This window comes from Osmerus mordax, chromosome 5 (assembly GCF_038355195.1).
Source record: "Osmerus mordax isolate fOsmMor3 chromosome 5, fOsmMor3.pri, whole genome shotgun sequence".
In the NCBI taxonomy this organism is placed as follows: Eukaryota; Metazoa; Chordata; class Actinopteri; order Osmeriformes; family Osmeridae; genus Osmerus; species Osmerus mordax.
Window position 1 is genome coordinate 13,441,542 of NC_090054.1, and position 27,687 is coordinate 13,469,228.

Genomic DNA, 27,687 nt, shown 5'->3' on the forward strand with positions numbered 1-27,687 from the left:
TATCCGGACAACATGTCTGTTTCTCAAAGGGTTTTCCAACTGTTGTCAGGATCAATTACACTCATGTTTTTAAGTATTTGATTGGGGTCCCAAAGTCAGCGATACATTGTTTTGGAGTTTGTAAAAGAATGGTGAGGGGCATATGGCTTCGTATACACTGACTGATAGAGAAAATAAAGGAGATTTTACCCTGTGAACATCTATATTTAGAGCTGTTAGCTTGAAGAACAAAAATGTTGCCCTGCTACTGGTGGATGAGAAAGCTGTGGTTCTGTAAGGCCAATAGGGTTGTTAGTTCATAAGAGACACACACACACTCGCACAAAGCCATCACAACCGAGAAACACTGTTCTCCCTTCCAGTCTGATGGACAATCGTTCCAATTGATCGGTGACTATGAGGGGGTCCACGTGAAGCACTGACATTGGTCAGACAGGACTGGCTCTGATTGACTGACATCCCTGTCTTTGCCCTAGCCTACCTATCCTGGTAATGGAGATTGGCCAATCAGGACACAGAGTTGCCCCTCTCCCGCTTGACCTTGGCTAAGAGCTGTAAGGTCGCTGGTTGGACAACATTGGCCACTCTCCATGCTGATCAATGAAGCAAAATAATGACCCCCACACTCACCAGAGAGCACAATTTTGCACCGCAATACTGTTGGGTCAGCAACCTCAGAGTATATGCACACATCTAAACATACAAAGTGCTTTCTAACCATCTTTGGTTTAGTAGTAACCGTCTAACATGTTCTAATGGGGTTGGAAGTGACAGATTTAACAGGGGAAGAAAAACAGTTGTCCGGGCCAAAGGGCTCGTGCTAATTCTTATCTAGACTTCTGAATTCTCAGTCCACTACTCAGACACTCCGACTGCGAATGTATGCAGACAATAACATGACCGTACCAGGGAACTGTTTGACTTTGGCCCGCTCACTGTACTCTTTACAAACACTCTCTGTAATTGGTTGATACATATCTAATATCGCCAGTCCATCACCTCTCTCCCTGGAGTGGGGGGGGGGGGGGGGGGGGGGGGGGTCGGGGAGGGGGGGGGGTGCTTCCAAAAGAAAACGGTTACTTCTATTATAAGCCCTTTGCTATGGCCGCCCATACCAGTGCCTGATTTGTTTTTATTTTACACACCGGGTCCTTAGAGAAGCCGAAGGGTGTCCTTACTAATTCAAACACGCCGTGTCTTGAGAACTGTATTGGTCAGGGGACTGCTCCACCACGGCATAATAACACTGTGTTGTTCAGCTCCCTTAGCCTCAGTGTGCCAGGAAGTGGAATGCTAGCTAAAGACAATACTGCAAGGGTCTCCCCAGAGGAACTCTTCAGTCTTCAACAAAAGGGCCAGAGCGTACATAGCTGCTCAGACACAGCTCCCTGCTAATAGACTGGGCCTAATTAACGACACAGGGTCGGCCACTCTGACTCTCTTGCAAGTTATCTCTTTGTGTATACAGCCGACTTCTTTCAGAGTAAAAAAAAAGAGAGAGAGCGAGAGAGCAAAGAAGAGAAAGCAAAAGAGAGAGGGTTTTATGCTTTGCCATTCCTTAAGGGAGAGAGACACCCAGGACCGATTTAATGACATGTGCAGAGCAAATGTGATCCTCCCTGCTTTTATCCAGAATGGAATTCAGAGCTAGAAAACACCACAGACAGTGTGGCTAAACCTAACCAACAGCAATAGCCAAACATTAACAGACAAATATTCATACAATGTACGTATGAACTTATTACTGACAAGCAGCAATATTTCCATTCCCCAGTATTAGAAGTGGTCAAATGGTGGCTAGGCAAACTACACTCACAGCAATGTTCCCGCCTAGCCCCTTGACTGCAGAGTTGGCCGGCTAGCAGGCTATGTTAGCACAAAGTCAGCTAGCGAGATCTCCCCAGCTCCAAGGATATGGGACTTCTAGCAGCTGTTGGTGAAACCTTTGTGAGTCCACCCAGGGAGAAGAGGGTGCCGCATGTGTTTGTGACACGAGCCCTCACTAAAGACTACACCAAGGAAAAGGGGACTAGAGTTCACTAGTTAAAGGCACAAGCCGAGTGTTGCTCTCTCCCTGGGCTGTTTCGCTCTGGTGGAGGAAAGAACAAGGACAGAGAGAGGGGGAGAGAGAGGGAGGGAGAGAGAGAAAGAGAGAGAGAAAGAGAGAGAGAGAGAGAGAGAGAGAGAGAGAGAGAGAGAGAGAGAGAGAGAGAGAGAGAGGGGGGGGGGGGGGGGGGAGGCGGGGAGAGAGAGAGAGAAAGAAAGTGAGAGCAGGGTCATGGGGATAGACAGAAGGGACAGGGAGGATGAAGAGGCAGGGAGACCGAGAGGACGGATGGATTGAGAGAGTGAGGGAAGGGCTGTTTATTAGCTGTGGCAGGCAGGCGTAGGGGGAGACTGGCTACAATATTAGGGGTGAAAGCAAGTGGAAGAGCAGCGCCGAGAGAGAAAGGTCAGTGAAGAAACAATCTGAGACAGGCAGGGTAGAGAGGACAAGAAGGGGAGGGAGAGGAAGAAATAAAGAGAGAGATATGGAGAGATGGAAAGTGGATGGGCGGGGGGGTGAGGTTGTGAGAGATGTAGTGAGACAACAAGACAGATATAAAGAAAGGGAGAGAAAGAGAAAGGACTAAAATAAAAAATAATTGAACCGGTGAGGTGGAGGTAGAGGTGGAGACACAAGGAGGAACAGAGGCAGAAAGAGACAGAAACAGCAGGAGAAACTGAGGGGGGGGAAAGGAGAGAGAAGTGAGTGGGTGGGAGACAACCGAGAGAGGGGGCAAGAGAGGACGAGGATAAAAGGAAGAGAAAGGGAGGAGGAGGAGAGAGACATAGAGTGAGTAAAGCTGTTTCTCACAGTGTGAGCAAGGCAGTGGGGCACGGGTGTCGTTGCCAACCTTGTATATAATAAGCTTATTGGGATTATGAAATGTGAGTGACACAGAATGTGCCAGAGCCCTTATCCCAGTACACTATACAAGTCATGAACCTCATATCATATTGGTGTTGTGCCAATGTGTCCACCAGCATTAACACTTGCGCAGAGCATCCATAATCAAATTGCAGAGATGCACATAATTACACACACATGGGCATTCAGACACCAAACAACAGACAACATGATAGTCACTCCGTACACGCTCGCTACAATCCACCCCCCATCCCCATTACACACACACACACACAGACACACACACAAACAGTATTTTTATCTCACTACGTCCTGTTTTATTCGCTAACGAACTGGAACAACAAACAAGACCCCTCAATATAGTTGTGAGGGGTTGGAGAAGGCAGAGGGGGGCAAAAGTGCTACCCTTCACAGAGAGAGACAGAGAGCGAGACAGAGAGGGAGAGAGATAGAGAGAGGGAGAGAGAGACATGGATGAGGTTTGGGGGGAGGGGCCAACATTAAGAGCCGGCCTATAATTGGAAGTATGTGAAAAATGAAGTGTCAGTTTGGTCAATAAAGGGCTAAGGTCAGCCGGAGCATAGAGCCCAAACTCTGCACAGAATGTGCTCATTAGAGCGACCAATCAGATCGCGCCTGGCCGCCCCAGACCATTAGTCATCAGAGAGAAGGAGGCCATCGCCGCTAACATTTTTTTTTCTCTTCCTGTCTGTCAGCGTGAGTCTCGGTCTGCCTGTCTGTCTGTCTGTTGTTTTGTCAGTCTGTTTGTCTGTGGCAGTTTGACCATCTCTCCTCTTTCTTCCCTTTATCCCCTTATCTCCTATTTCCTTGTGCAGACAGGGTGAATCGAGAGAGAGCGTTTGAAAGAAGGAGAGGGGAGAGAGAGTGAGAGAGAGTATTTGGTCCTGTTCCTATAAATCGCTGCTCAGTGAAGTGGAACCTAACGTGGTCCTTTCTGCTCCCACCCAGGCTTTGCCTGCTGCCACAGGCAACCCTGCAAACCGCTTGCCCTTACATCCCACTTCAATAATAAATGAAGTTGCTTTTTGCCTACAGTTTGTTTGCAACCATCACTATATTCCCCTATCTCTCTCTCTCTCTCTCTCACACACACACACCCACACATCCACACACAATCTCGGCCTCTCTCACATGCATACATACACTCTCTATCACGCAAATTCTCTCTCTTCTGTTCACACACTCAACCTGTCAGACTTGCAGCACACAGTGAGAGGCCTGCATGAAATGCAACCATGTCGAACTACAGCCCTACACATCTAATACTGTGCTGCGCCATTACTGTGACATCTTGATTTAGTTCCATCCACAGTAAATGGAGGATGCAAGCAGCTTCATTATATCAAATGGCTGGGATAGGTATGATTTTAGTGTCGTGTAGAGTTCCAGTACGGTGTCTTAGATGCTCTTTTTTTCCTGTGTTTAAATACATAAATGTCTATTCAAAAACAAACATGACTCATCCTGAGCGTACGATTCCTCAAATATAACGCACATGCTTGACACAACATATAGCAGCCCCCCCTTCCCCCAAACCCCTTCCTAGCACAGTGCTGGCCCTTCACCAAAGATAAACATTCTAGTTCTACCCCACGTGTAAAGTGCATGCCCCCCGTAGCCACCCTAGTCTACCCGTGTGTGTGTGACCCCTACGAGAGACACCGTGGCTGGCAGCGGTCTTTACCCTGTTCGCTGCTGTTGTCGCCGCTGTGTGACGTGTGCCCCCGCTGAGGGTCCGGGCGTGCCCCCGGAGCGCGTGGACGCCGTGTCATCGTGGTCTCTGTTCCAGGAAGTCTGTGAGGGGGGGGAGGGGGAGGAAGAGGAGAGAGATGAGGAGACCGTCGCTCTGTACCAGCACAGTGTCTGGACTAACAGGCATGCGCCCGTCGACAGAACAAAGTGTGCGCGTATCAACTGCAACTCAACTCAAACTGCCATGGTACAATACTAATAATCGTGCAGAGATGAAGCTGAACCAGTTCCCCTAGGCTCGGAGGCCGGACATTTACATTTCTGTCTGCACTGTACTGGAACTGCGTGGAAATACGAAACAGCTCCAACTTAAGAGAGGACCCCAGCCCAGAGCCAGATAGTGATGTCATCCTAGCAGACCAGACCCAGAGAGAGAGAAGGAGCGAGAGAGAAGGAAGGAAGGGAGCTAGCCGAAAAGAGAGCGCAAATGACAAGAGAGAAGCAAACATGCTTTTATCACAGCGCTGAAGTCCATATAAAGTATGACGCAAACAACTGAATCAAAACCTGACACAAGCTCAAAGAGAGAGAGAGAGAGAGAGAGAGAGAGAGAGAGAGAGAGAGAGAGAGAGAGAGAGAGAGAGAGAGAGGAGAGAGAGAGAGAGAGAGAGAGGGAGAGAGAGAGAGACAGAGAGAGAGAGAGAGAGAGAGGGGAAGGGATTTTTCAGCTCGACTATCCCTTACCAAAAGGAACTAACTGAAAGATGACAAGAGACAGAATACCAAAGGGACTCTGTTTCATACTGTGTGTGCATGTGTGTGTGGTGAGAGACAGAGAGGCACAGAGTTGAGAGAGAGAGAGAGAGAGAGAGAGAGAGAGAGAGAGACGAGAGAGAGAGAGAGAGAGAGAGAGAGAGAGAGAGAGAGAGAGAGAGAGAGAGAGAGAGAGAGAGAGAGAGAGAAAGACATTCCCTAGTCCCGTTCCCTAGTGTGTATGTGTGTGTGCGTTCAAGAGCGAGAGGAAAAGAGAGGAAGTGTATGAAAGGAGATGAGGGACACTGGGGAGAGAGAGGTTTACGAACGCTCACTACATCACAACAGATATCCAATAAGGGTTGGGGGATGCGTAATGGCCCCTGAAATTCCTCTTTAAACTGAGGTTACAGGCCTGGGCAGGGCTAGCACTGTCAGCCAGGAAACAGAAGAAGAAGAAATCGCAAATTGACATGGGAAGATGTAGACAAATGTCTAAAAACTAAAAAGGTCCAAGGTCTTATATACACACGTAAGCATGTGCATATTTCACACACACACATACACTTAAACACGCAAACACAAAACCAGACCTCAGATACACTTGCTCGCACACACACACACACACACACACGATCACACACTCACACTGCCCCATGCAGAGACACTGTGTACTGCAGAACCTGAACCAGATGCTACCTCTTATCTCTTAGTGCCTTCGAAAAGCAACATTAGCAAACCGAAGAGGAGAGGAAAGGGCTTGAAAATAGGGGGAAATGGAATCTTAATACGATATCAGAAAAACACACACACACATTGTTTTTCACACACACATGCACACAAACATAAACCTGGTGTGAGAGTATATCTAGTTGCACTGTTTGTGTGTAATGTTATTATTGTTTTGTGAAACACAATAATGGTAGATATTAAGTAGAAATATGTCACATGTGTCAAGTTTGAAAGGTTATGTGACGAAATGAGAGACAGAGACCTGCATGAAGGCAAAGAGATAAGAAATTGGAGGAAACAACTGTTTCCAACTGGGATATTGGCCAAGTAAAATAGTTTTTACTCAAGTAAGCAGGTAATAAGTATAATTTGCAATAGGAGGATACCTGTGCAGACAATGTAATAAATGAACAACTGGTACACTGGGAAGACCACTTTGTCTGTCTGACTACTAGGGACCTAGACATCCATGGAACCCTACTGAGGAATGTAAATATAAACAGGAATGGGTTCGAAAGATGTCTAATGCTTCGTATTTTTATATATAGAAAGACGAAAAAAGGGCACACAGGTTTCTCCCATCGGGAAAGTGTACTTGAGTGATGCAGCATCTCAAAAGCACGCTAATCCAGAACACATGCTCAGGGAGTGAACGGTTAATCTCAGCGATTCTCCAGCTTCCTACAAACTGCTGCTTTACAAAAAAAAAAAAAAAACGAAGAAGAAAACTTGTTTATTCAATGCTCTGCAAAAAGAACAGTACAGCACCTCAGGGACTCTGAATATCATAAAAGCCCCTAGTGTCTCGACATGCAAAATAGGATGTTGCCTTTTTTCTCCTTTTCTTTTTATTCAGCAACATATCCCACTTGAAAATATAATTAGAAAAGAGGTGGGGTGGGGTGATGGGGGTGGGTGGTGGGTGTGTGTGTGTGTGTGGGGGGGGGGGGGGGGTTGTAAATGGCAAACTATTGCATTAACTGTAATTGAACAAAAGAGCGCTCTGCCTGTTGGAGCTGCCAGCTAGGCCCCATGGGAAAGTGGGCGGGGCTCAGACGAGCCCTGGTGGCATCTCCAGGGGGCCTGGGGACCTATTTATAAACACACCCATCCTTGGTCAGCACAGCACTGGCCTGCACTGATCTAAAGTACACCGATTACACAATGCTGAGATCACATTTGTCTTACTGCAGGAGAGCACACACAAAATAACACACACATACACAGGTTCCACAAGCTTCTCATGAACACCCTGCCAAAATTGATCACACTCACAAACAAGGATGTTATAGCTGCCAGGCACTCCCTTACAAAACACTAGCAAACACACACCTTGACTGTTACCCAACAAACTACATACACCCAACACAAAAAGACTACGCTTAAAATAAATGAATAGACACAGACTCAGATGAGGAGGAAGGGCAGGGAGGGAGAAGGAGTCAGAGAAATATTTGAAGAAGAGTAGGTGAAGGAAAAGGAGAACAGTAGGAAGACAAGAGAATAGGTGGAATGTCAATGGTGGGAGAGAGAGAGAGAGAGAGAGAGAGAGAGAGAGAGAGAGAGAGAGAGAGAGAGAGAGAGAGAGAGAAAAGCGGTCCCACTGCACACCACAACACACTTGATATATTCACTGTTCCCCCTAATGAGCTGCAGTGGATTTATTCTGTCTCTTTTTCACCCCTCTCTCTATCTCTCCTTCTCTCTCTCCATATCTTCCTCGCTCTGTGCCCTCCGCCTTGTCGACCATTCTTTTCCCTCTCCGACATCCCTTTCCCAAGCCACTCTTTCCTTTTTCTCTATCCCACATCCCCCTCTCAGAATCAATTCCCCCTTCCTGTCAGTCTCTACCTCTCCCCCATTCGATCACCCCCTTTCTCCTCCTTTATTCTCTCCCTGTGTCTTCCCTCTTTCTTTGCTCCCTCCTGTGCAGGATGTAGATTAATTCAATGCCTAATTGTTTAGTAAATTCAATTTTCCACCTTCTATTCTGCGTAGCTTTAGCTAAAGTTCTTAAATCTGCTGCGCCGAGCCCAGGGAACACAGTTTGTCATCTGCTCCTACCTTTTCTTTTTTTCATTACCATTTTTCTTCCCTCCGCCACCCTAATTCGCCATGAAAAGATTTTCCTTGCTGGAAATTCTGATTCCGCTATGATCGGTGAGGCATTCCAATTCAATGCATTTTCATTGTGCCTCGTCTAAGAAGCGAAGGCTTCCCTTCCTCCCAGTGGCAGACCCATATTATACAAGCACTCATGCAAGAAATGTTGCCTTGCCAATTCATTTACAATAATAAAGCGAACGGTTAGGGCTGTCCTGCTTTGCCCCCTCGTCCCCGAAATATCTTTCCTTGATGATATGGATATCTACATTCTCCTCGTGCCAGTGTGTGTGACTATAATAATCGTATATGCATAGGCCACCGACAGAGCTATGTGAAGGTGCTCTGCGCACACAGAGTGCAGATAAATGTGAATCAAAGTTGACAGTTGGAACACTCCACCTCCCAGAATGCTTTGGGTGTGTTAGCTTTGTTTGTTGCTTGCACCGTTCTTGACCTTACAAAACAGTGGTGCGTTTGAAACACTCCAGAAAGTTCAGATCGAGGGGAATTTCATGTGTCTCAGCCATTACGCTGCGAAACGCATTCCATCGCTCGCCTCGAATCCTGATGGGTGGAGCGGGAGAGGGTGAAGGAGTACCTATTGTAAACTTGGGTTTGTTTTTCTTTCTCCCGTGGTGAGATAAAGCTACAGATCTGTTTGTCTGATAACTGGCCGAGCAGCTCTCAGTCTGACTGCAAAACCTCCCCTCTCCTCATCTCGGCTCCCTCCACTCCTCCCCCTCAAACACCCACACTGCAATGTTAGTGCCCCCCAAAAGAACAGAGGGGGTGATAATGGTATGCGTAGGGGGGGGGGGGGGGGGGGAGAGAGAAAGGAGAAGGAAAGGAGAAATAACTCCCCCTACCCCCTCCTAGACTCCCTTCTTCTCCCCACTTGCACAATAGACAAGCAGATATAACCTTATAATTGCAGGGGGGGTTGGTGGTGGCGGGGGGCTTTTTCTGGTTTTGGTCTCGAGAGTATATAAAGTGTGTCTGCATTAAATAGCCTTCAGGTAGTTTTCAGCTTTTTCAAACTGGTGGGTTATCCTTATAAATACAACCCAGGATAATTACATATTTGACTTAATCAGCAAAGCTTTTATCGTCTACTTATAAATATTCCAGAAAGTGACAACCAATCAAGACTTGACCACTTTTTGATGTGAGCTATAAACTGGTTTGACTACATTGTGAACCTTTTTATGTCAAGCTTAAACACAAATAAAAACATAAACTGAATTGTTCTTTGCAACTCTAACCTCAAACAAAGCCACTTCTTTTCTTTTCTTTTTTTTATGTTGTGGCCCCCCCCCAAAAAAAATAAGAACCCACAACTAGACATTGTAATGATATGTTTCGTGTTTCTTTGCCGTTAGGCTTGCTCAGCGAGTGTAGCACACTGGGATGTTCTCGGTGAATCCCTTTGAGACCTCTGTTTGTGACAGTCCTATTGAAGGCAACTCGCAGGGGGTTAAGAGGGAGAGAAACTTTCCATTAGCTAAGTACACATGTGTTAAGCTAGGTTATTGTTTACTTAGCCAAAGAAACCACTATGCCTCAGAGACATACCCAGCAACCCATCCTGAATAACACAGGACATGAGCCAAAACATCCAGAGCAACTTCATCCAAGTATTTCCATGTCACTATACAACTATACAAGTAGGCTGTGACATAATATGGTAATGGTTTGTCTCATAATTAACATATTATACATGTCCACAATTCATTTGAATATGAATGAACGTTGTATTACATTTCACCAACATCAGAATGATTTGAAAGTTAATATATTTAAATGAAACCTGTTTCTAAACTGTAGAGCAGACCAAACTCAATCATTCTGTAGAAATATTATGAAATATATATCTTAAACTTTCCCCTATATTAATATTCTTTGAAGACTCTCTGGCGTTAATTTGCTTCATCAGAATCACCCCTACTTGCTATTCTGCAACTATAATGAAGAGACCAAGAAAACACACAAGTCACGTGGTAGAGTCTTTGTATCACTTGTTGAATCCTCAACAGCCGCCTGCATTCCCTCCTAATGGAAAAGGGGGCAGGGGAGAGCGGTGGGGGGTGGAAGGGAGGGGGTTCACCTCGCCCGCTCTTCCTTTCAACTACAAAGTCTTCCATTACCAACAATCACAGCAATAACTTACCATGTTTTGTCCTCAAAACCAGGGTATGAGCGCTAAACTGTGGGAGATGAGGGAGAGCTGGAGAGAGTGTGTCTGCCAAGCTAAATTTGGCCTAATTTGATGCATACTCAACTAGGAGAGATTAGCGATAGCAGCCTTCTGATTAGGGAAAATACTCGCTGACCCCCCTCGGTCAGGCTTTCCATTGAGTCATAGGGTAAGAGGTCACCCTTTTGACCGCCAGAGTTACCTAAACTAACATTGCCGGGTCCCAATGACCTGGAAACTGGTACTTGTATAGCTAAACAGTGCCGATTGTTGGAAAGAAAATACCCTGATAACCTCATCAACCACAATTTAATATACACTGCAAATATTAGACGTTTACTCACAATAGGGCTTAAGAACAGGAACAAATAACTTAACCAACCCTTACCCGAGATTTACCAAATGATGCCACTTCAACATTAGTTTACACTTCTTGAATAGTGACACCAAAACCACAACCCAAAATTCCTTTAGTTATTCAATTCAATTTGTATAAATTATCTCACAATGCAGAGAATCCCTTCCTATTGAAATCAAAACAATATGACCGCAGAGTATTTTTTATTACTAATTTCAAACCCTCCTCAGTCCAGAAACAGCAGAAGGAAGAGAAAAAACTTTTGTGTTCCAATTATTCTCAGCCCCACTTCAGCCTGTGTACCTCAATTTAGGAGAAGAGCTCTTTAGATTTAGAGAGAGTCCTCAACACTGTTAGTAGAGTCAGCTCAACACACTAGGGTCTGAGCCCTCAGAGTTCATTAGCAAAGTGCCGTGTCCCCTCCTTGTGCTATCTATGCAATTAAAGACAACTGTGCAAACGCTATACTGAGGATCCTTGGGAACACCCATATGTGTGTCTGTGTGTCTGTCTGTTTGTGTGCATGTGTGTGTGTGACAAATAATCTAAGCAACGATAAAGGCCACTAAAGCCAACTAAATAAGAAGAGAAGTTTTGAAGTATGTTTGTGTAGTATGCCTTTGAGTAGGTTCACAAGTAAAACGGATGCAGTCCATTTCCGTGAGCTTTTGCTTCAATATGCAATCCTCCAAACTAGGTGTCACATTTAATAAACCGAGAGAGATGACTATGAGAAAACTATGAAAACATATAACAGGATGTGAACAAATGTCCTTCCAGTATCTTATGAATTATTATTATTACCTTTTGCCATGCATGTGTCTACAAAACAAAACAATTGTCTTTAACTAAAGACATCAGGTGGGTGCAGTGAGTAGCCTATGTATTGGAAATGGTCTAGGAAGAGGGAAGGAATGGGTTAAGGAATCCCAACTGGTGCTAACCAGTCACTCCACTCACATTGCACCTAAGGGGGGGTGCTGCATTTATCAGTTCAGCCCAAAGTACAAACACACACACAAGTGTGCATGTGTGCTCTTACACATATGCACACACATACGCAAACACACACTCACACATACAAAGACACAGACAAACATGCATCCAGGAAGAGAAGGGTGAGCCCAAACTGGCTCGGCTACATTCACAAGCCAGCGCAGAGACTCTGACTCTTCCACCTCTCAGCTATGCTCAGCTCTTTTGATAGGGGCCTGCTTCGTTCGTTAGCCTCCTACATAAACTATGTGAGTCTAGAATAACAATATGGAGAAGAACAATGAAACAGTTGGGACATCATTGAGACTATGCTTGGTGCATATGCGACTAAAGTCAGCAGTGCCGGACTTTCGAGTTTAATCAATTCAAAACAGCCTAGTATTTTCCCCTCTGACGTTTTTTTCTGCTACAGTCGCCTCGCTGGAATAAATTGGTTTATGAATAAATGAGCCTCCATTTCTCCCTCTTGTTAACATAGTTTTTTGTGCAAATTCTCAACGTTTCCCCAGTCCAATTCAACTTTATGCCCGAGGGCATATATTATATAGGCTATGGAACGAGATAATGCACACACAACGCAAAATCGTTGGGTGTCAACCTTTAACAATCGCAACCACATTAGTCTCACAAGAAAATACTAAACATCGAATATTTAGGTTAGACTAAATGCAGCAGCAACTCCTATAACTTAGTGACATATTGCAGTCATTAACTAACGTCTTGCAGAGATGTGATCCCTTAGTAGGCCTGTCCTGAAATGCATTCTGGTTGTGGTCGTTGCACTAACCCTACATATCTAGACTTGTATCTGCCCATTCTAGGTCTATCAAAAAGTTTGCCGGTATGCAAATTAGCACTTCAAGTTAGGTCTAGACCCCGCTAGCAGAGACAAACATCTAGGCCTAACACAGCCTACAATATTGGCCTCGATATTTAGGCTAGTGTACGACCATTAGGCTATATTAAAATAGGCCATGTCTTCATCGTAAAGTCAATTAAAGATCCGAATCAGTGCCCGCAAGCACAACATAATTTGCTTCATATACCTAGAAACCCAGGGGTTTTAGACAGTCTATTTCCATGTCCATACTATTGCTTTCTGTATGTTCAGCTAGGCCTATATATGCAGAACTTCTTGACAATTGCCTCCCTAAAGAATACAACCCTTCAAAGGAACACTTAAATGCACAATTGGCATCGTGTTATTTAATTCTGCTTTTGAATTAAATGAAGTATTATCTTCGGGACGATCTGTTCATTAGCATAATCATTCATAGGGGCTGGGACTGAGGAGGCTTGCGGGCGGGGGTTGTTCCATTTTGGTCCCAGTTCGGCCATGAATGGCGCTGCTAGCCCAGCTATTCACCAAAGAACATAAAAGCTGGTGGCTAAGCTCTCTCCGGAGAACTACAACAGGCCGCCGCTCTAGCCGGCCACTCAACCATATGGAAGTCCACGGATTTAAATTATTTAGCCTAATCGCTTCATTACTTTTTATGTCGGTCTTTCCCGCTAATCCCTTTAATTTGGGCACTTGTTTTTTCCCCCTCATTGGTAGCCATATATCCCTTGCTGCGCCCAGAGATAATTTTGAAAAAATAGCTTGCTAAGTGAAAAGACATATCTACAATTATAAGTATGGAAACATTAATGATATAAAATCTACTACGCAAACATTTGCATAATTCTAATCATCATAGCTGTTATCATTATTTAACGGCAGCGCCGACCATTAGGGTCATGCCTGCGCGCACTACAATGTCCCTCGAGTGCAAACAGTCACTGGAGCACATAATGAAGGATGTGGTTATCTGTGATATCACTACTGCTGGGTCTCACAAAAGGAAACATTTCCTAATCTACCTATAATACCCATTGCCATGCTTTCAAACATAACCGTCTTGCCACTGGATCTCGCACCGGTCAGGATCGGAGCAAAGAGGAACTTTCATAACCCTTGCATTAATGTCTGAGAAAAATACTGACAAGACACGAAATGAACCGCGAACTACAGCAATGCAAGACACCTATAAGAGCAGCCTCTTCAGCTTGAGTGAGATAGGTCTCCTGCCAGCCATAAAGCCTACATTGACTGTGTGATAATAGAAATGTACTGATAACGTTTCGTTTTTATTAAAATTGAGAGGAGGGGAGAGAAGAAAAGGGAGAGGGACTAAATTAAAATCGACATGAAACAGGTCAAGTTTATGGCGATGCTTTTTCGAGCTAATCTTCGCAGGTCGGTTCCGGGATCAACCCTTAATGGGCCAATAATGGCAACATTATTCAGAAAATTTTCATTCCGATGGAATCTAAAACGGTCTTAATCATATGCAAATAGCCGCGCGGCGGCGAAGTGACCCAGAAGGCATGCCGAATAGCCAGTAGAGAGAGAAAGAGAGAGTGTGGGGAAGTGGGGGGGGGGGGGGGGGGGGGGGCTGTAGGTCTACCTGATCAAGAGGTCCCGATGATCTTGTGATTTCCTCGCTGTCTGATTTTGATCCGCCTTCTCTGTCGTCTATAACTAAGTCGATGGGCATCTTGCCCTTCAAGCAGCTGATGTACCGGTGACAGAAATTGTCACAGAGTTCGTGTACCTGTAAAAAAAAAACAGTAGAGAGGTACACCACAATCACTAAAAGGGACATCACAGTGAATACTGGCATGTGGATCACAACCCCTTTGACACAGAAAATGACCCAAATGGTTTATGGTTCGACGTGTTGCATTGCAATCCCAAGTGACAATGTGAATACAGAGTAGGCCTACCCTATAACTTTATTCTCCACGAAAAATAAAGATATCGGCGAAAATTGACAGTGACAAGAGGACTCTCGGGCTACAACGCACTCAACACCCGTGTTAAATTCATCAGTGCCCCAGGTTGTGGCCATTAGGCGGGTGACCCGCTTGACTGACATTTAAGGAAAACTGTTTAATTTCAGTTATTCCATTATTAAGAGAGAAGCATTGCATCTTGCCACAATGACGCTTGGAAATTATGCTCTTCATGTAAAGTTAAAGCCATATTATTGTATACCGTTACCACCGCACCTCAACAAGTTCACGTGCATAAAGCACATTTAAAATGATGAATATTAAGTTGTTTTTGTAATTTATAGTCAAATAATGGAAAGTCATGCATGCCATCAATGAGATAGGTTAAAAACATACAGGCCTCTCAATCACCCAAACCACGCTCTGACTTCGTCCCAGTGCCAATTACATCATCCTACAGTTAGGCTATTTCATTCACCTTGCATATAATTCCTATGATTTCATCAGGACACGAAGAGTAAAATTGGCGCACATCTCAATTTCAGTTCGTAACAGCATGCTTAGTGATTAAATGTGGAAGAGAAATATATGCCTCATGATTGATTTTGACGGTAATTATAACCGACTAGCAAAAATATATTTATGCAAATGTTGCCCATAGGTCTGGGGTACAGCGCTGACCAGAACTAGTGAGGGAATATTACCTTTTCCAACTCCAAAAGATGAAATCGTAAAACTTGAATGGCTTGAATCATCTGAAAAATGAAGACAATATGTAAAAAATAGCGTACTTTATCTGCATGCAACAGGCACGTACTGTGTAAGAGCCTATATTCTATTATTATCACTTATGGGACAAATGTGCAGTGTTACGCATGCCTGAAATTAGGTCCACATATGTGAATCTGTGATATATCTCTAAAATATGCACTGACAAAATGCTGAAGTGCTGGTCTTGACATGGGTAAACTATTAGCATAACAACTTTTCATAATGGAAATTAGTTCAATGCCTTCTAATGGCAAACCAAGAAAGACGCTTTATACAGAGACACTGCAGGGAGACTGTAAAAAAATCAAAGAAATCAGTTTTAAGAACATTTTAATCTATACATCATACTTTGTTGAACAAAAAGCGTCTCATGTTTAAACAAGTGTGGGACCGTTACAAAACATCCAGTAACAATTATGAAGCCTCTCGTTGTATTATAAAAGCATTGTTTATCTTACCAAATTATCCAACTCTGGATTTGATGAAAATAGCGGCTTTTCTGCCCGAATCTAAAAGAAAAATACATAGATTTAGGCTATACATCTTGTAAATTAGGCACACGAATATGTCAATCAATGGCCTACTATATAAACAGCCTTAAATTGCACCAAATACAGCATGCATCCATTATCGATAACGTTTGCAAATGTGCGTCTTTTCTGAGGCCTATGAATGTGAGAGTCTTCAATAAAGATGTAGGCTACTGTTTTAGCAATAATTCAAACTGTGGCGATATACATCTTTTATTCATTTTGCCTATGGAAAAACTTCCTGACCTGTTTTGCAAATACTGCTATGTCTTCATTGAAAGATTCCGATGAACAAACGTCGCCTCCCGCCACTCCGGGCTCTCTGGGCGTGCAAGTCGCTAATTCACATTTCTCAAAAATCAGTGCAAGCAAGGGGAACAGGGGGTGCCTGGAATCAAACACAATAGCAAATGTCACCAGAGAGAACACCGTCGGGGTCAAGACGACTACAGGCTAGATTTACCCAGTCATGCTACTCTCAACAATTTGCCCATGGGGACTGCAGCGTATGTTATGAAACATAGATATATTTAAAAAGAAGCTGAAAACATTGCATGTACGTATATGATTAATATTACACTGATAGCCTGCACTAATAGTCTTTGTTTTTTCAAACTTTCAAATAACTTCACTTGAGCCACATTGATGCCGTTGTCTCTAAAACTGTTTATATTGTGTACTTCTGTATTATGTCTGTCTTATTACTTAGACTATAGAAGTATGTTCAGTGTAATGTTGGGCTTGTGTGTCTATGGAAATTCTTATTGTAGTACAATGACGTGCTTGAAAAGAACTTAACGACTGCATAATGCAAGGTATCATTTTTTGTTCAGCCTGCTGTCCTTTGGCATTCAAATGAACTAATCAAAATTAAAGATTGCTGTGTAAAATTCGGATCCTATCTTTTCTGAACATGCAGGCTTAACAAGTGTGTCTGAAATAATCTACATCTAGCCTATTTTAAAATATACATTCTATCCTAAAACATTTTGGCAAAATGCTCAACACATTATAAGCAAGATACTTTATGCAGATTAGTTTCTTTTTGGTTTTATAAACTCTTGTGTTTTATTATTTACAATGACTAGGTTATGCATGTTGTAAAGTGTGCTAAAACGATATTTAAAAAATCACGGCAGTTACAGTTGACAGGATATAGGCTAAAGTTTGTGTTGTCATATGGCATTTTCGTGCTCACACAATCTTTTTGCTTTCTAACCTCCTTTTCTCTCCCTAACACAGAGTGAAACGCCAATGAATCAACAACACGTCCCATGAGGTATGAAGTTAACCATGGGCTGCACCTACCCGTATATCGCGTCTTTATCTCTTTTGAGAGCATCGTTGACTGAGGAACCCATGCTAGGCGGCATGGCGTTAGTGTGAGCTGAGTGCGGGTACTGGTGCGAGTGCAGCTGGGGCCCGTGGTTCAGGTGGACCGCTTGCATTGACCTGGCGCCGTGCGGGTCCCCGTACATGGTTGTCGGTATGCCCACTCCATCCATTCCGTAGTGGGGCAAATCTTCGTACTGCACACAACAAACGCGTGTATCCAGTGAATAGTCATTTACCATAAAATAAATAGAAAACAGTAAGTAGGCTGGAATTTGGGTAAAGCTATGGAAGTTGACCAAAGTAAATTAGTTTGAAGCAGATCTGTTACATGACCAGTACTGTTCTTAAACTTAATTGTCATTAAATAATTATAAAATAGGCTATTCTACTAAGCAGAACAGTAAAACAAAAACAGATGGGCCTTAAACTAGTGAAAAGCATGTTAAGACCTGTATACTATGCTAAACATTTAAAGCAAAGACATTCAGAGACTATGCTTTTAGTATTTACACAACAAGTCAATGGCTTTTCATTGTAATTCAATAAAATAATTTGCAAGGTTAATTATTAATATCATGCTTTTGCCCATCACATAGACTAAATTGTATATTTCATAGGCTCTTTAAACAATGCAAGTTAATAGTTGTTCTGTTTCTCAGTTTGATGATTTATACCTACACAACTTTTTTTCTCATGACAATTTCATACATAAAATGTGTAGTTATTTGACTATTGCATAAGATTGAACCCACTAAATGTAGCCAACATCTGAAATGCTTAACGTGTTGCGAAGCGATCTCGCTTCATAACAAAAATTGCAAAAATATGGATCTTGTTTCTCTAACGAATTGATGAGTTGATTAAATTATTAATACTTTTTGATAGTATGTGGGCGAGATTGAGAGTAAAAGGCGTTTGCACAAAGCCTAACATTTAGACTCTAAACTCTGAGAGGTGCAAAACAGCGTGATACTGTTGTTAGTGCCAAACAACCAAGCAAAAGGTCTCAGACCGATAGAAGTGGGATCTCTACTTTACAATTGTTGACACTTCATTTAAAAACGAAGGACCTGTCACCTAATAGAGTAGTCCCGGAGTATATGAATCAATGTATAGGTCATCACGTCATTGCTAAAAAAAGATTTTCAGAGGAGTATGCAAATATTCCATGTTCTGGAACACATTAGTAGTCTAAAGATTCCCCTAGTAGTACCAGTATAAATATGCGTGACATGGTGTCTAAAGGGCTTAGAATATGCTTAAGTGCTACAGCCCTGCGACAACTAGCCTATAAATGTTCACAAACTGGAAAATGTTTCAAATTGACTTTAAGACAACAACAAGGATTTTGTTTTGTCTCATCGACCCACATTTCGTCAAATGTGGGTAATAACTTATTTGAAAAATCAGCTATAATCACACTTCTCACGTCCCAAGTCCGGCTTGGTCGTCGTGAAGTAAACATGTGGGTCCGTGCGTAATAGTGAGCTAAAGATGCAAAACAATGTATGCTGTCCATCGTACAAGACGAGAGAAAGTTTCCCCGTGAGCGCCTGTCATTGTCCACGTTACAGTGTTCAGCCTTGCATTCTATTCTACCATAGTGGTGACTGAAACTTTTCGGTATAGCCTACGTACCCTCTGCGCCATAGCCCTCCTTACTCCCTCTTCTTCCTTTAGCTTCAGATATATCCCCTATGTGGCCAGGATGAAGAAGAAATTAACACTCAAAATCCAAATGGAAGATATTTTCACAAAATCCGTATTTCTTTCCAGAGGGATGAAGTCAGCCACTTCTGCTCAAGTTCAGCTCGAGCGAGGTGAATAGGTCCTCGGCTATCCACAGGACAGCGACAGAACGAGAACCAGTCTTCTTTTCCAAATGCCCCTCAAACAAAACTAGCGAGTCTCATGGCTTTTTGCCACTCCGACTGTCAATCAAACGCAAGGCTTGTCAAAGTACCGAATGAATGATGATCCGCCGCGCGCTTCCACGGATTCGCACACCAAATGTTAATAATCAAACGCACACAAAAATGAAGCTCTCTGGTTTCTTTGATCAGTCTCGGATCCTGAGTTGATATTTTATGCAAAAGCTTCTAAAGGAGATCAAGAGGAGGTGGGGTGATAATTCTGGCTTAGTCTTTCTTAAAGGAGCCACGATCGATGCTGTGTGTGAGCCGCTTGCCAGTTTGTGTACAATGAGTGTGTGCTGAGCGCGACTGAGGAGTGGATCTGGACCAGACTGCTGAAACCCGGAAGTAGTGGTGGCCATAACAGGTCGCGTCTTACACAATGCAATGGGCTACATCAAGTCGAGCCAAACGGAGGGGGGTGACTTGAGAGGACCCTAAAAGCTCTGTCGGTGGTGGACGAGCCCCACATTACGCACTGGGAGAATACCTCAATTTAACCATTTACGCTGTGTATTAGCCTATGTGTAAGCTCATCAAGCATGCTCTTGATTTGATATAGTGTGTTTTACATTCAATTTTCTTCTTGACTTTTCAATACCAATAGTATTATTTGTTGTGTTTAATGATTACTATAGTCTCTTATGAATACACATTTTATTAAACTGACAATGTCATAACCCAAATAACATAAATTCGAAATCTACGTAGAATTGTGCAAGTGTATCCTGGTTATGTTCCTTGAACTGTAAAAATGAAATGTCATATGTTAAATCCAGCAAAAATCTTCCACCAGGTTGACAGGTAACACTTTCATATCACCCTCCATAGCACATTCCCCCCAAAAAACGAACATTGTATGCTTATTTAAAACTGGTAGCCTACCGACAAGAAAGAAAATGAAATTGCCGTCTGTTACGCAGCGTAGTTAGATTTTTATGATCTTAATGCTAGACATAAAATCCGTTGTTTGAATGTGTGCCTATACACTAAAAGAGAGGCCAATGAGGCCAACTTGAAGCAGATCTTATAGTTACCCTATCATAGTATCAGCACACACAGTCTTTGCATCATCTTAGAATGCAAGTCACACTGAATCCAACTTTCTCATGTCATGCTCCCGGTAAACACATTTTCACATAAGTATATAGGCATATCATACTATTATCTACCTCTGTCATTTCTATCATGATAACTGTTTAAGTAGACTTGTGCTAGGTTTCTTATTTTGAAATAGTAAACGGCTTGAAAGCCAAAAGAAAAAGGTCTACCCCGTTACAACTACAATACGTCTTTAAACCCCCACACCAGCACGGAATGGGTCGCTCCAAGCTTCTGCATACTCTCTGAGAGGAAGAGGTGTCCAATGGAAGCGCTGTAGTGTACTGCAAGCCCCCTATTGGCTCTCAACGTGATCAATTCTGAGGTGATTGATTGTTTAAGGCAACATTGACGAGGTGGGCTGCAAAACATTACATGAAAATGAAAACCCGTATTTCACATCTGAAAAATACCTTTGCCAAATGGCTAAATATTTTTCAAAACACATTGGGATCTCTCTCTCTCTCTCTCTCTCTCTCTCTCTCTCTCTCTCTCTCTCTGTGTATCTTTCTCTGTATCTCTCTTTGTATCTCTCTCTGTATCTCTCTCTCTCTGTATCTCTCTCACGCACACACACACACTCGCGTACACACGGTCACTTACGCCTGTACACACCTTCCTTATTCTAATTTCCAACATTTTACATTTGTTAAGCTCACATCCCTGAAGATGTCAATACACATTCAGAATATAGTAGGCTAATAACTTTTTTTCTGTCCAGCAATTCAAAGTAATATGCCTCACTGATCTTGACCTTAGGAAAAAAATAATTGTTGTCTAAAAACGTATAGGCCTATATTATCCATTGCTATGTTAATAGCCTGCAATTGATTATCCTACATAAAATGATGCCAAGATGCCAGAGACTGATGGTTCAAAGAACATACCTGTAGATACTGGCTTCAATATGAATCAATATATGGAGTGTAAAGTAATACAGTTCAGCTTCTCTCATATCCTAGATCACATAGACTACTCTCGCACAGCATAGAGGGAAATGTACAACATTTCATATCGTCCTTTTACAGTTTGGTTCAGTGTGCCTCTGCCGTTTGCTGAGTATATATGGTACATTTCTGAACCAGACTTTTAGACCATCCTCTAAAAGATCATTTCAGATGAATGCCAAAAGAGTGGGCAACGTCTCTATCTTATGATTAGACTAAGCCGTCACTGTTTGCAACTGTTATTTCAAATGCCCCGGTGACAAGGTGTTTGAAGTTTGCCTGAGAAGCATCTGTCATCGATCATAATGCTGCAGAGCCAGCAACAGTGTCATATCAGATAATGCAAGCTTCACACATTCAGTGATTCCCGAGGTACCATCCGAGCGCTGGGATCCAACGTTCAAATTTACAGGCATGAAATTACTATTAAATCCTTCACCGACCAGCGGAGCTCGGGGCAGACGGTGTAACGCGTTCTGTGGAAAAGCTACGAAGCCACACGGGCGCGAGGAATTCAAGGAGAGTCATACAGGATTATTAACATTAGGCTATATTAACTAACTTTGGTGCGATGAATTGGCGCATTGAACACGACTAAGTTTCAAACGTTATGCCAAACAGTAAATTATGGGTAAGTATCACAGCTGTTGTCTCAAGTTGTTTTCTCAGTAGTGCAGTAATAACTGTTAGAACAGTGTTTGGGTGGAAAAGTAAAGATAACTAAAATGATTAGGCTAAATAAGAAATAATGCGTCAGTTCGAACAAGTATCTTTGATGACAAAATATTGTCGTTGAACAATGCAAGAATGACAATTGATATTAGTAACAGCATTTTCAGGATTGTTTCTATTTCTATCACTGCAAACACTAATTTAACCCACCTCTAAATAAGGCTCAAGCCAAATTGACATGAAGGGCGAATAACATCAACGCCTAACGGCTGTCAAAGTACCAGAATGGCATTATAAAGTAATTATGTTGCTTCAATTAGCGTCTGTAAGGGACGCCGTAGACCACAGCAGGGGCAACGACTTTCACTATTTGGCTTTATTGGGAGTCAGCGCATTTTAGCGTCCTGCAAGAGCCAGTAATACTGTAATTTATTGTTAATCCGCTTTCCGATGATGTTGGTCGAGGCATAATGAAATCAGTGGATATTACTCAGCAGTCAAATATGAATGGACAGCACATTTGACAAAGAGAACACAAACATTGTTTGTCTACTGGAATAGAAAATCAACAGGAAGGAGAAGTTGTAGTTGTACAACCATCGTTGTTACCTATTTAATTGACCCCATGCTGAAAATGTTACATGAACTGACAAGGCCCTTTTAGATAGAACAATTTATCTTTTGCCTATTTTCTGCCAATGCCACGCACATTTTGTATAGGCTACGTAAGAGTCAATAGAAGTAGGCCTAAGTTAGGCAAAATAATAAAAATCGTATCGTAAATTTGACTTTTTCGAGTAATGGCACAAGAACAATACTCTGTTCGTAGAAATGTGACTAATTATTACAATGTTGACTAAATAATGAGTCGTTATCTCTTGTATTCGTGATAGCCGATGATTGCTCTGTCCCTTTGCGCGTTTGCGGTAGACCATATAAAGCAACTGGCGTTGTGGTTCAGGAGTCAAACGGAGGTCAAACTTTTTACTGCCCTGAAGCAATGCTCCCAAACGTGTTGAGATCCGTTAAGTCCAGTCCGCAGTGAGCTCTGCTCTCTATCATCAGTTAGAAAGTTTTGGGAAAAAAGAATGAAGCCTCGAATTTCTCCGTTTGTTAAGTTTTATAGTTCATGATCTGCTATATTGGCAAAGACGTAACCTCATCAGCGGCTACCTATCACACAGTAGAAAATAGGCTGGGATTAATGAGAGAAATTCAATATCGTGGAAACGAATTTTCATAATATTTTATTTAGGTTAATGGGAAAGTTAAGGCTCATGTAACAAAGTAAAGCATCATAATTTGTGTTGTTGAAGTTATAGTAAAACATTCAACCTAAAAAAAAAGAAAAATAACTTTAAACGGTTATGCCGATTAAGTTGTTTTGGATGTGTGCTTTTAAACTTTTAAGCAACAATCAAAACATAATTTTAAATATTATATAGTGTGAACATCAACATGAAGAAGTTATAGGCCTACTAAAATGCAGGAAGCGAATATCTAACCCTTTATTAGATTTACTAAATTTCCCTAAACGGATGAAATTCCACAAATAGCGTTTAAGAACGTTCTATAATTAATTTGTCAGTGTTGCAATACAATAGATTGATGATATATCATACAGGCTATAATACTATATTCATTTGCATACATTTTGAAAGGGAGAGGGACAAGGTAAAAAAGTTAAATACACTGCAAAGCCTCTTCATAAAAATTGTCTACTATTGCGTCTCCTTGGACAATTTTGATTATTTGAGGACTCTTCTCTTGTTCGCACATTAATGTTTAATCATTTGCGCCTTCTACTGGATTTAAAGGAAATTGCATTACATGTAGAGTGATGTAGATGACCAACTCATTTGACAGGTTAATTCCAGATCTATGTGAGAAATATTTTTTCTGTGAATCATTCCTACTTTAAACTCTATAGGTTCTAATATGGGCAACTATCTCATAAAAGATATAAAAATGAATGTTGGCTATTTGCTGACCTGGTTATTGAAGTTTACACCTCAATGAAAAAATGTCCTGTTCTCATGTTGAGTATAACACGTTTTTTATCATTTGGTATCAGTCTGATTCCCTTTGCATGTGGCACACATTATGAGAACATCTTGTTTGACTAGATTATAATTTTTCCTGTTTGGTTTATTTCTTAAAAATTGATGCTAATGCACACTCAAGACAACTGAAAAAGTCTGACAGATAATACTGCAAACACGCTGAAAGCTCCTCTCACTGCAGTTTTGGCCAATAGAACACACATTTCAAATTCGACAGGGTTGCACTTGCATACACATACACTATGCAGTGTAATAATAGATCCGTTAGTCTCTGAATACCACCACTCAATTTTCACATTGTACAACTGGTCACCAGGTCACAGGCAGTAGTGCTGCTATCAGGGTGTGCTAAATCCATGGATGGATACCAAACTCATCACCAGCTCGCACACACCTATGTGCCTCTCTCTCTCTCTCTCTCTCTCTCTCTCTCTCTCTCTCTCTCTCTCTCTCTCTCTCTCTCTCTCTCTCTCTCTCTCTCTCTCTCTCTCTCTCTCTCTCTCTCTGCCTACCTACAGAATTCCACCTGTGCTATTATTTTAGGTGTGCTAATGGCATAGCAGACACTCTGGAAAGGAGAGACAAATAGCAAAAGATAGGGACAGTGAGACAGAGACAGAGGATGGAGAGAGGGGGGAAGGGGGAGGGGGGGGATGAACAAACGAATAACTCAATGAAAAAAGAATCTCCTGGAGGAGTGTGATTTTCATCTGGTGGGTCAACTAGCAAATGCATGAAGGTGACCCCCCCACCCCCCTCCCCCCCGTCCCTGACCCCTCCCACACAGACACAAGAGGAGTTGGGGAGGTGAGGGGGAGTGAGGAGGAGGTGAGGTGTGTCACATGTCAGCCAATCACATGGTGTGGGGGGAAAGAGTCTCACACCTCCCAGGGAGACTGTGAATTGATCAGCACCTCAGAGAGAGAAAGAGAGAGAGATGGAGAGCTGGAGAAAGAGAGAAAAAGACGCCAAGCGAGGAGAGACGGAGTGAAGGGAAGGGAGTGAGAGAGAAATGGGGAGGAATTGAAAATAGAGGGAGGGAGACCAAGAAAGAAAGAGGGAGGGGGGGGGAGAAAGGGAGAGAGTGTGGGAAGGCGAAAGGGGGAGAGAGCCGCAGAAGAGGTGTGAAGACTCATCTGTCTGTTCAGGGGTGTGAGGTGGGAGGCTTGAGAATGGCCTCACAGTCTATAGAACAGCGGTAATGAACTCCTTAGCCCCAATGGTAATGCAGCTATATATCAAACACAGGCTATAGGCCAGTGATAATCGCTTAGTGGCCTGGAGACTCCAGTGTCCCTACACAATGTTTAGTGAGATCCTAAATTGTTGTTTGGTATGGTGTACAGGCGAACACGACATCAATGTTTTTCCCCATAAGGAAATAGGGTGGGATGCCTTTTTTATAACCACACCTCAGAATCAATAGTTCAGTATTTTCCGACTAAGGGCCGACTCTCACCATTACTGTTCTTTGCAGCCCATGTTGTCCAGTGTCCACGCATCCCTTCCCCACCTTGAACACTCTCAGTCCACTCTCCTTTTCTCGATTCTCTCATCCCCTCAATCCCGCCTTCCTCTCTTTCCCTCCTTCCCTCTCCCAGGATGGCGAGTATGTGTTCCTGCTTTCTTCTTTTCGAAGTCACCTTTGGAGGACCAACTCTCTAACTGTGACAACTGACATCTCTGATTGTCACCTGGCATCATGACCTGGCAGGGGTCAAAGTGTCATCCTTTGGCTTTGGTGTTAGGTCTTACGTCAAACCTTAGACTTGAGACAATGTTGATTATAGGACACAATTTTGTGTAATACGTTGTATTGGTTATGGAGGAATATATTCAGAAACTGTATTATTCTTCAAATGGAAATTAATTGACATATGCTGCAAATAAAGATACTTTATTAAGTCTTCATGCTTGTGTATACAATATGTCTCTGTATATATATCTGTGTCTGTTTGCGGGTGTTGTGCATATGCATGTCCTTCTTGAGGTTGTGTGTGTGCTCTCAAATGAAGTAATCTAGTGTATATTTCCAGTGTGTCCCAGCATGTATCAGGTAGCCAATACTCCAGTTCAGGTCCAGGTTATCAGTACTGGTATGACTGAATCCAATTACCTCTGCACTGATTGGTGGCGGCAGAAACTCAAAGGCCAGTCCCTAATCACAGTTAGCTATTGGTTAGTGCATCTGTAGGTCACATTGTCCAACCAAGGGCCCCCCAAACCACAACCCTCACACCTGTGAATAGAATTTCATAACCCAAACTCTCTTGAGTGGTTGGGTGCATGTTTGGTTGCATAGCTCAGTCCAAATAAATACTATGTTGTACCAGGAAATATATGAAATACTGACGGCATGCATGAGGGTATTTGTGAGAAAAAGAAAATGTCCTCAAATTAAGTTATACAATCACTGGAAATGTTTTTTATCCTGGCCATGCCAAGAAAAAAAGAAAAAAGAATGATAACCCATTTTGTCCTTGAAGATGAGGAGGAGGTTTAATACAATGAGACAACCTTTTCCTTCTAGACTGACGTGCAAGCTGTTAGAGTGAGGTGGCGTGATTTTTGTGTGTATGCGCAAATGTATTCCATTTAGCTGTAGTTAATTATCACAACTGTCATAACTGTCAGAAGAAAACAACAGATTATTCCTCACAGGCTGAAGTTTGACACCTCTATCTTTGTGCCTTTTGTTCTCTACCACTGCTTTTGTCACATGTTAGGAGGCACCTGATTGGATAAATTACTTTCCTCTCTGTTCTCCTCTGCCTAAGTATTTCCTATGCTTGAGGAGATCTGTGGAGACCTGAACACAATGTTCAATTCTGTTTGTTGAGAATTTGGCATCAGGAAAGACATTTTTTGTGGACAATACATTTGTTTATACTTATGTGTTCACTGTTCAGTCAACACACACACCTACACACAGACATGCACACACACACATACATAAAAGTCTGAATGTGACCAAACTCAAACCGACATGAAACCAACACAATGTGCCTGTAGCTGTTGATGTAGAACTTGGGAGACAGTGTTGTATAAACACCATCAGGCAATCATTCAGGGTCCAAAGCTCTGGCTGCGTAAATACACATTCAGGAATCATTCAGGTATGGAGGGGGTTACCAGAACCACTGGTGAGTTCACATCACAGGGCCACACATAAACATTTTAGAGTTTGACCTCTCACCCTAAAGGCCCTGGAAAAGTGCCTGGTGAAGTCCCCTGCCCCATACTATTACAGATTGTGTATACACTCTTAGTCATATGTCAGTAATTCGCCCGCACGTGCACGCAAGACACACACATGCTAACACACAGGCCTATGGACACCTACACACACATTCGAACATACACACTCCTACATGGTGTCAGCCCTCATGACCATAATTCCCGTCAAAAGACACGCATTACCATGTATGAACACCAAGGGCACACTTAGACACATACATACCCCCACCATTACCCCAAATAACACACACACACACATACACACACAGACCTGCACGCACACAGACACAGAGCGTCTGTGTCTTTCCACCACAGCACTGTGTCCAGCCCGTTGCTAGCTGACAGCATCGGTGCAACCTGACCTGCCTTTAATAAAGCCCCTTACCTGCATTTACTGCACCGTTAAACGGCCTTCTTGTTGTTCTACCAATTTACCACACTATAATTGTGCTCGAGCTACATATGGTTCTCATCTAGTACCCACCTAAAGATAAAAGCGAAGGGGGCTGCAGGCCTGCGTCGTGGGGGAGACACGCTTGTTCACATGCATGCGAGTATGTGAGGGCAAATGGGAGCC

General features: G+C 42.8%; 1 protein-coding gene and 1 long non-coding RNA gene across 2 annotated transcripts in view; one reads left to right on the plus strand and one right to left on the minus strand.

Moving 5' to 3' along the window:
* Positions 1-19,354, minus strand: part of LOC136942722 (homeobox protein Meis1-like) — a 38,630-nt gene extending 19,276 nt beyond the window's left edge. The window contains 8 exon segments of the mRNA XM_067235692.1: positions 4,617-4,657; positions 4,659-4,726; positions 14,214-14,360; positions 15,246-15,296; positions 15,771-15,821; positions 16,089-16,230; positions 17,151-17,371; positions 18,816-19,354. Of these exon segments, the coding sequence (XP_067091793.1) occupies positions 4,617-4,657; positions 4,659-4,726; positions 14,214-14,360; positions 15,246-15,296; positions 15,771-15,821; positions 16,089-16,230; positions 17,151-17,371; positions 18,816-18,827 (733 nt within the window). The 5' untranslated portion in view covers positions 18,828-19,354.
* A 2,195-nt stretch (positions 19,355-21,549) lies between these two features.
* On the plus strand, positions 21,550-25,780 carry LOC136943689 (uncharacterized). The gene is made up of 2 exons (XR_010876711.1): positions 21,550-21,769; positions 25,475-25,780. It is a non-coding gene; the product is annotated as an uncharacterized lncRNA (long non-coding RNA).
* The last annotated feature ends 1,907 nt before the right edge of the window (positions 25,781-27,687 follow it).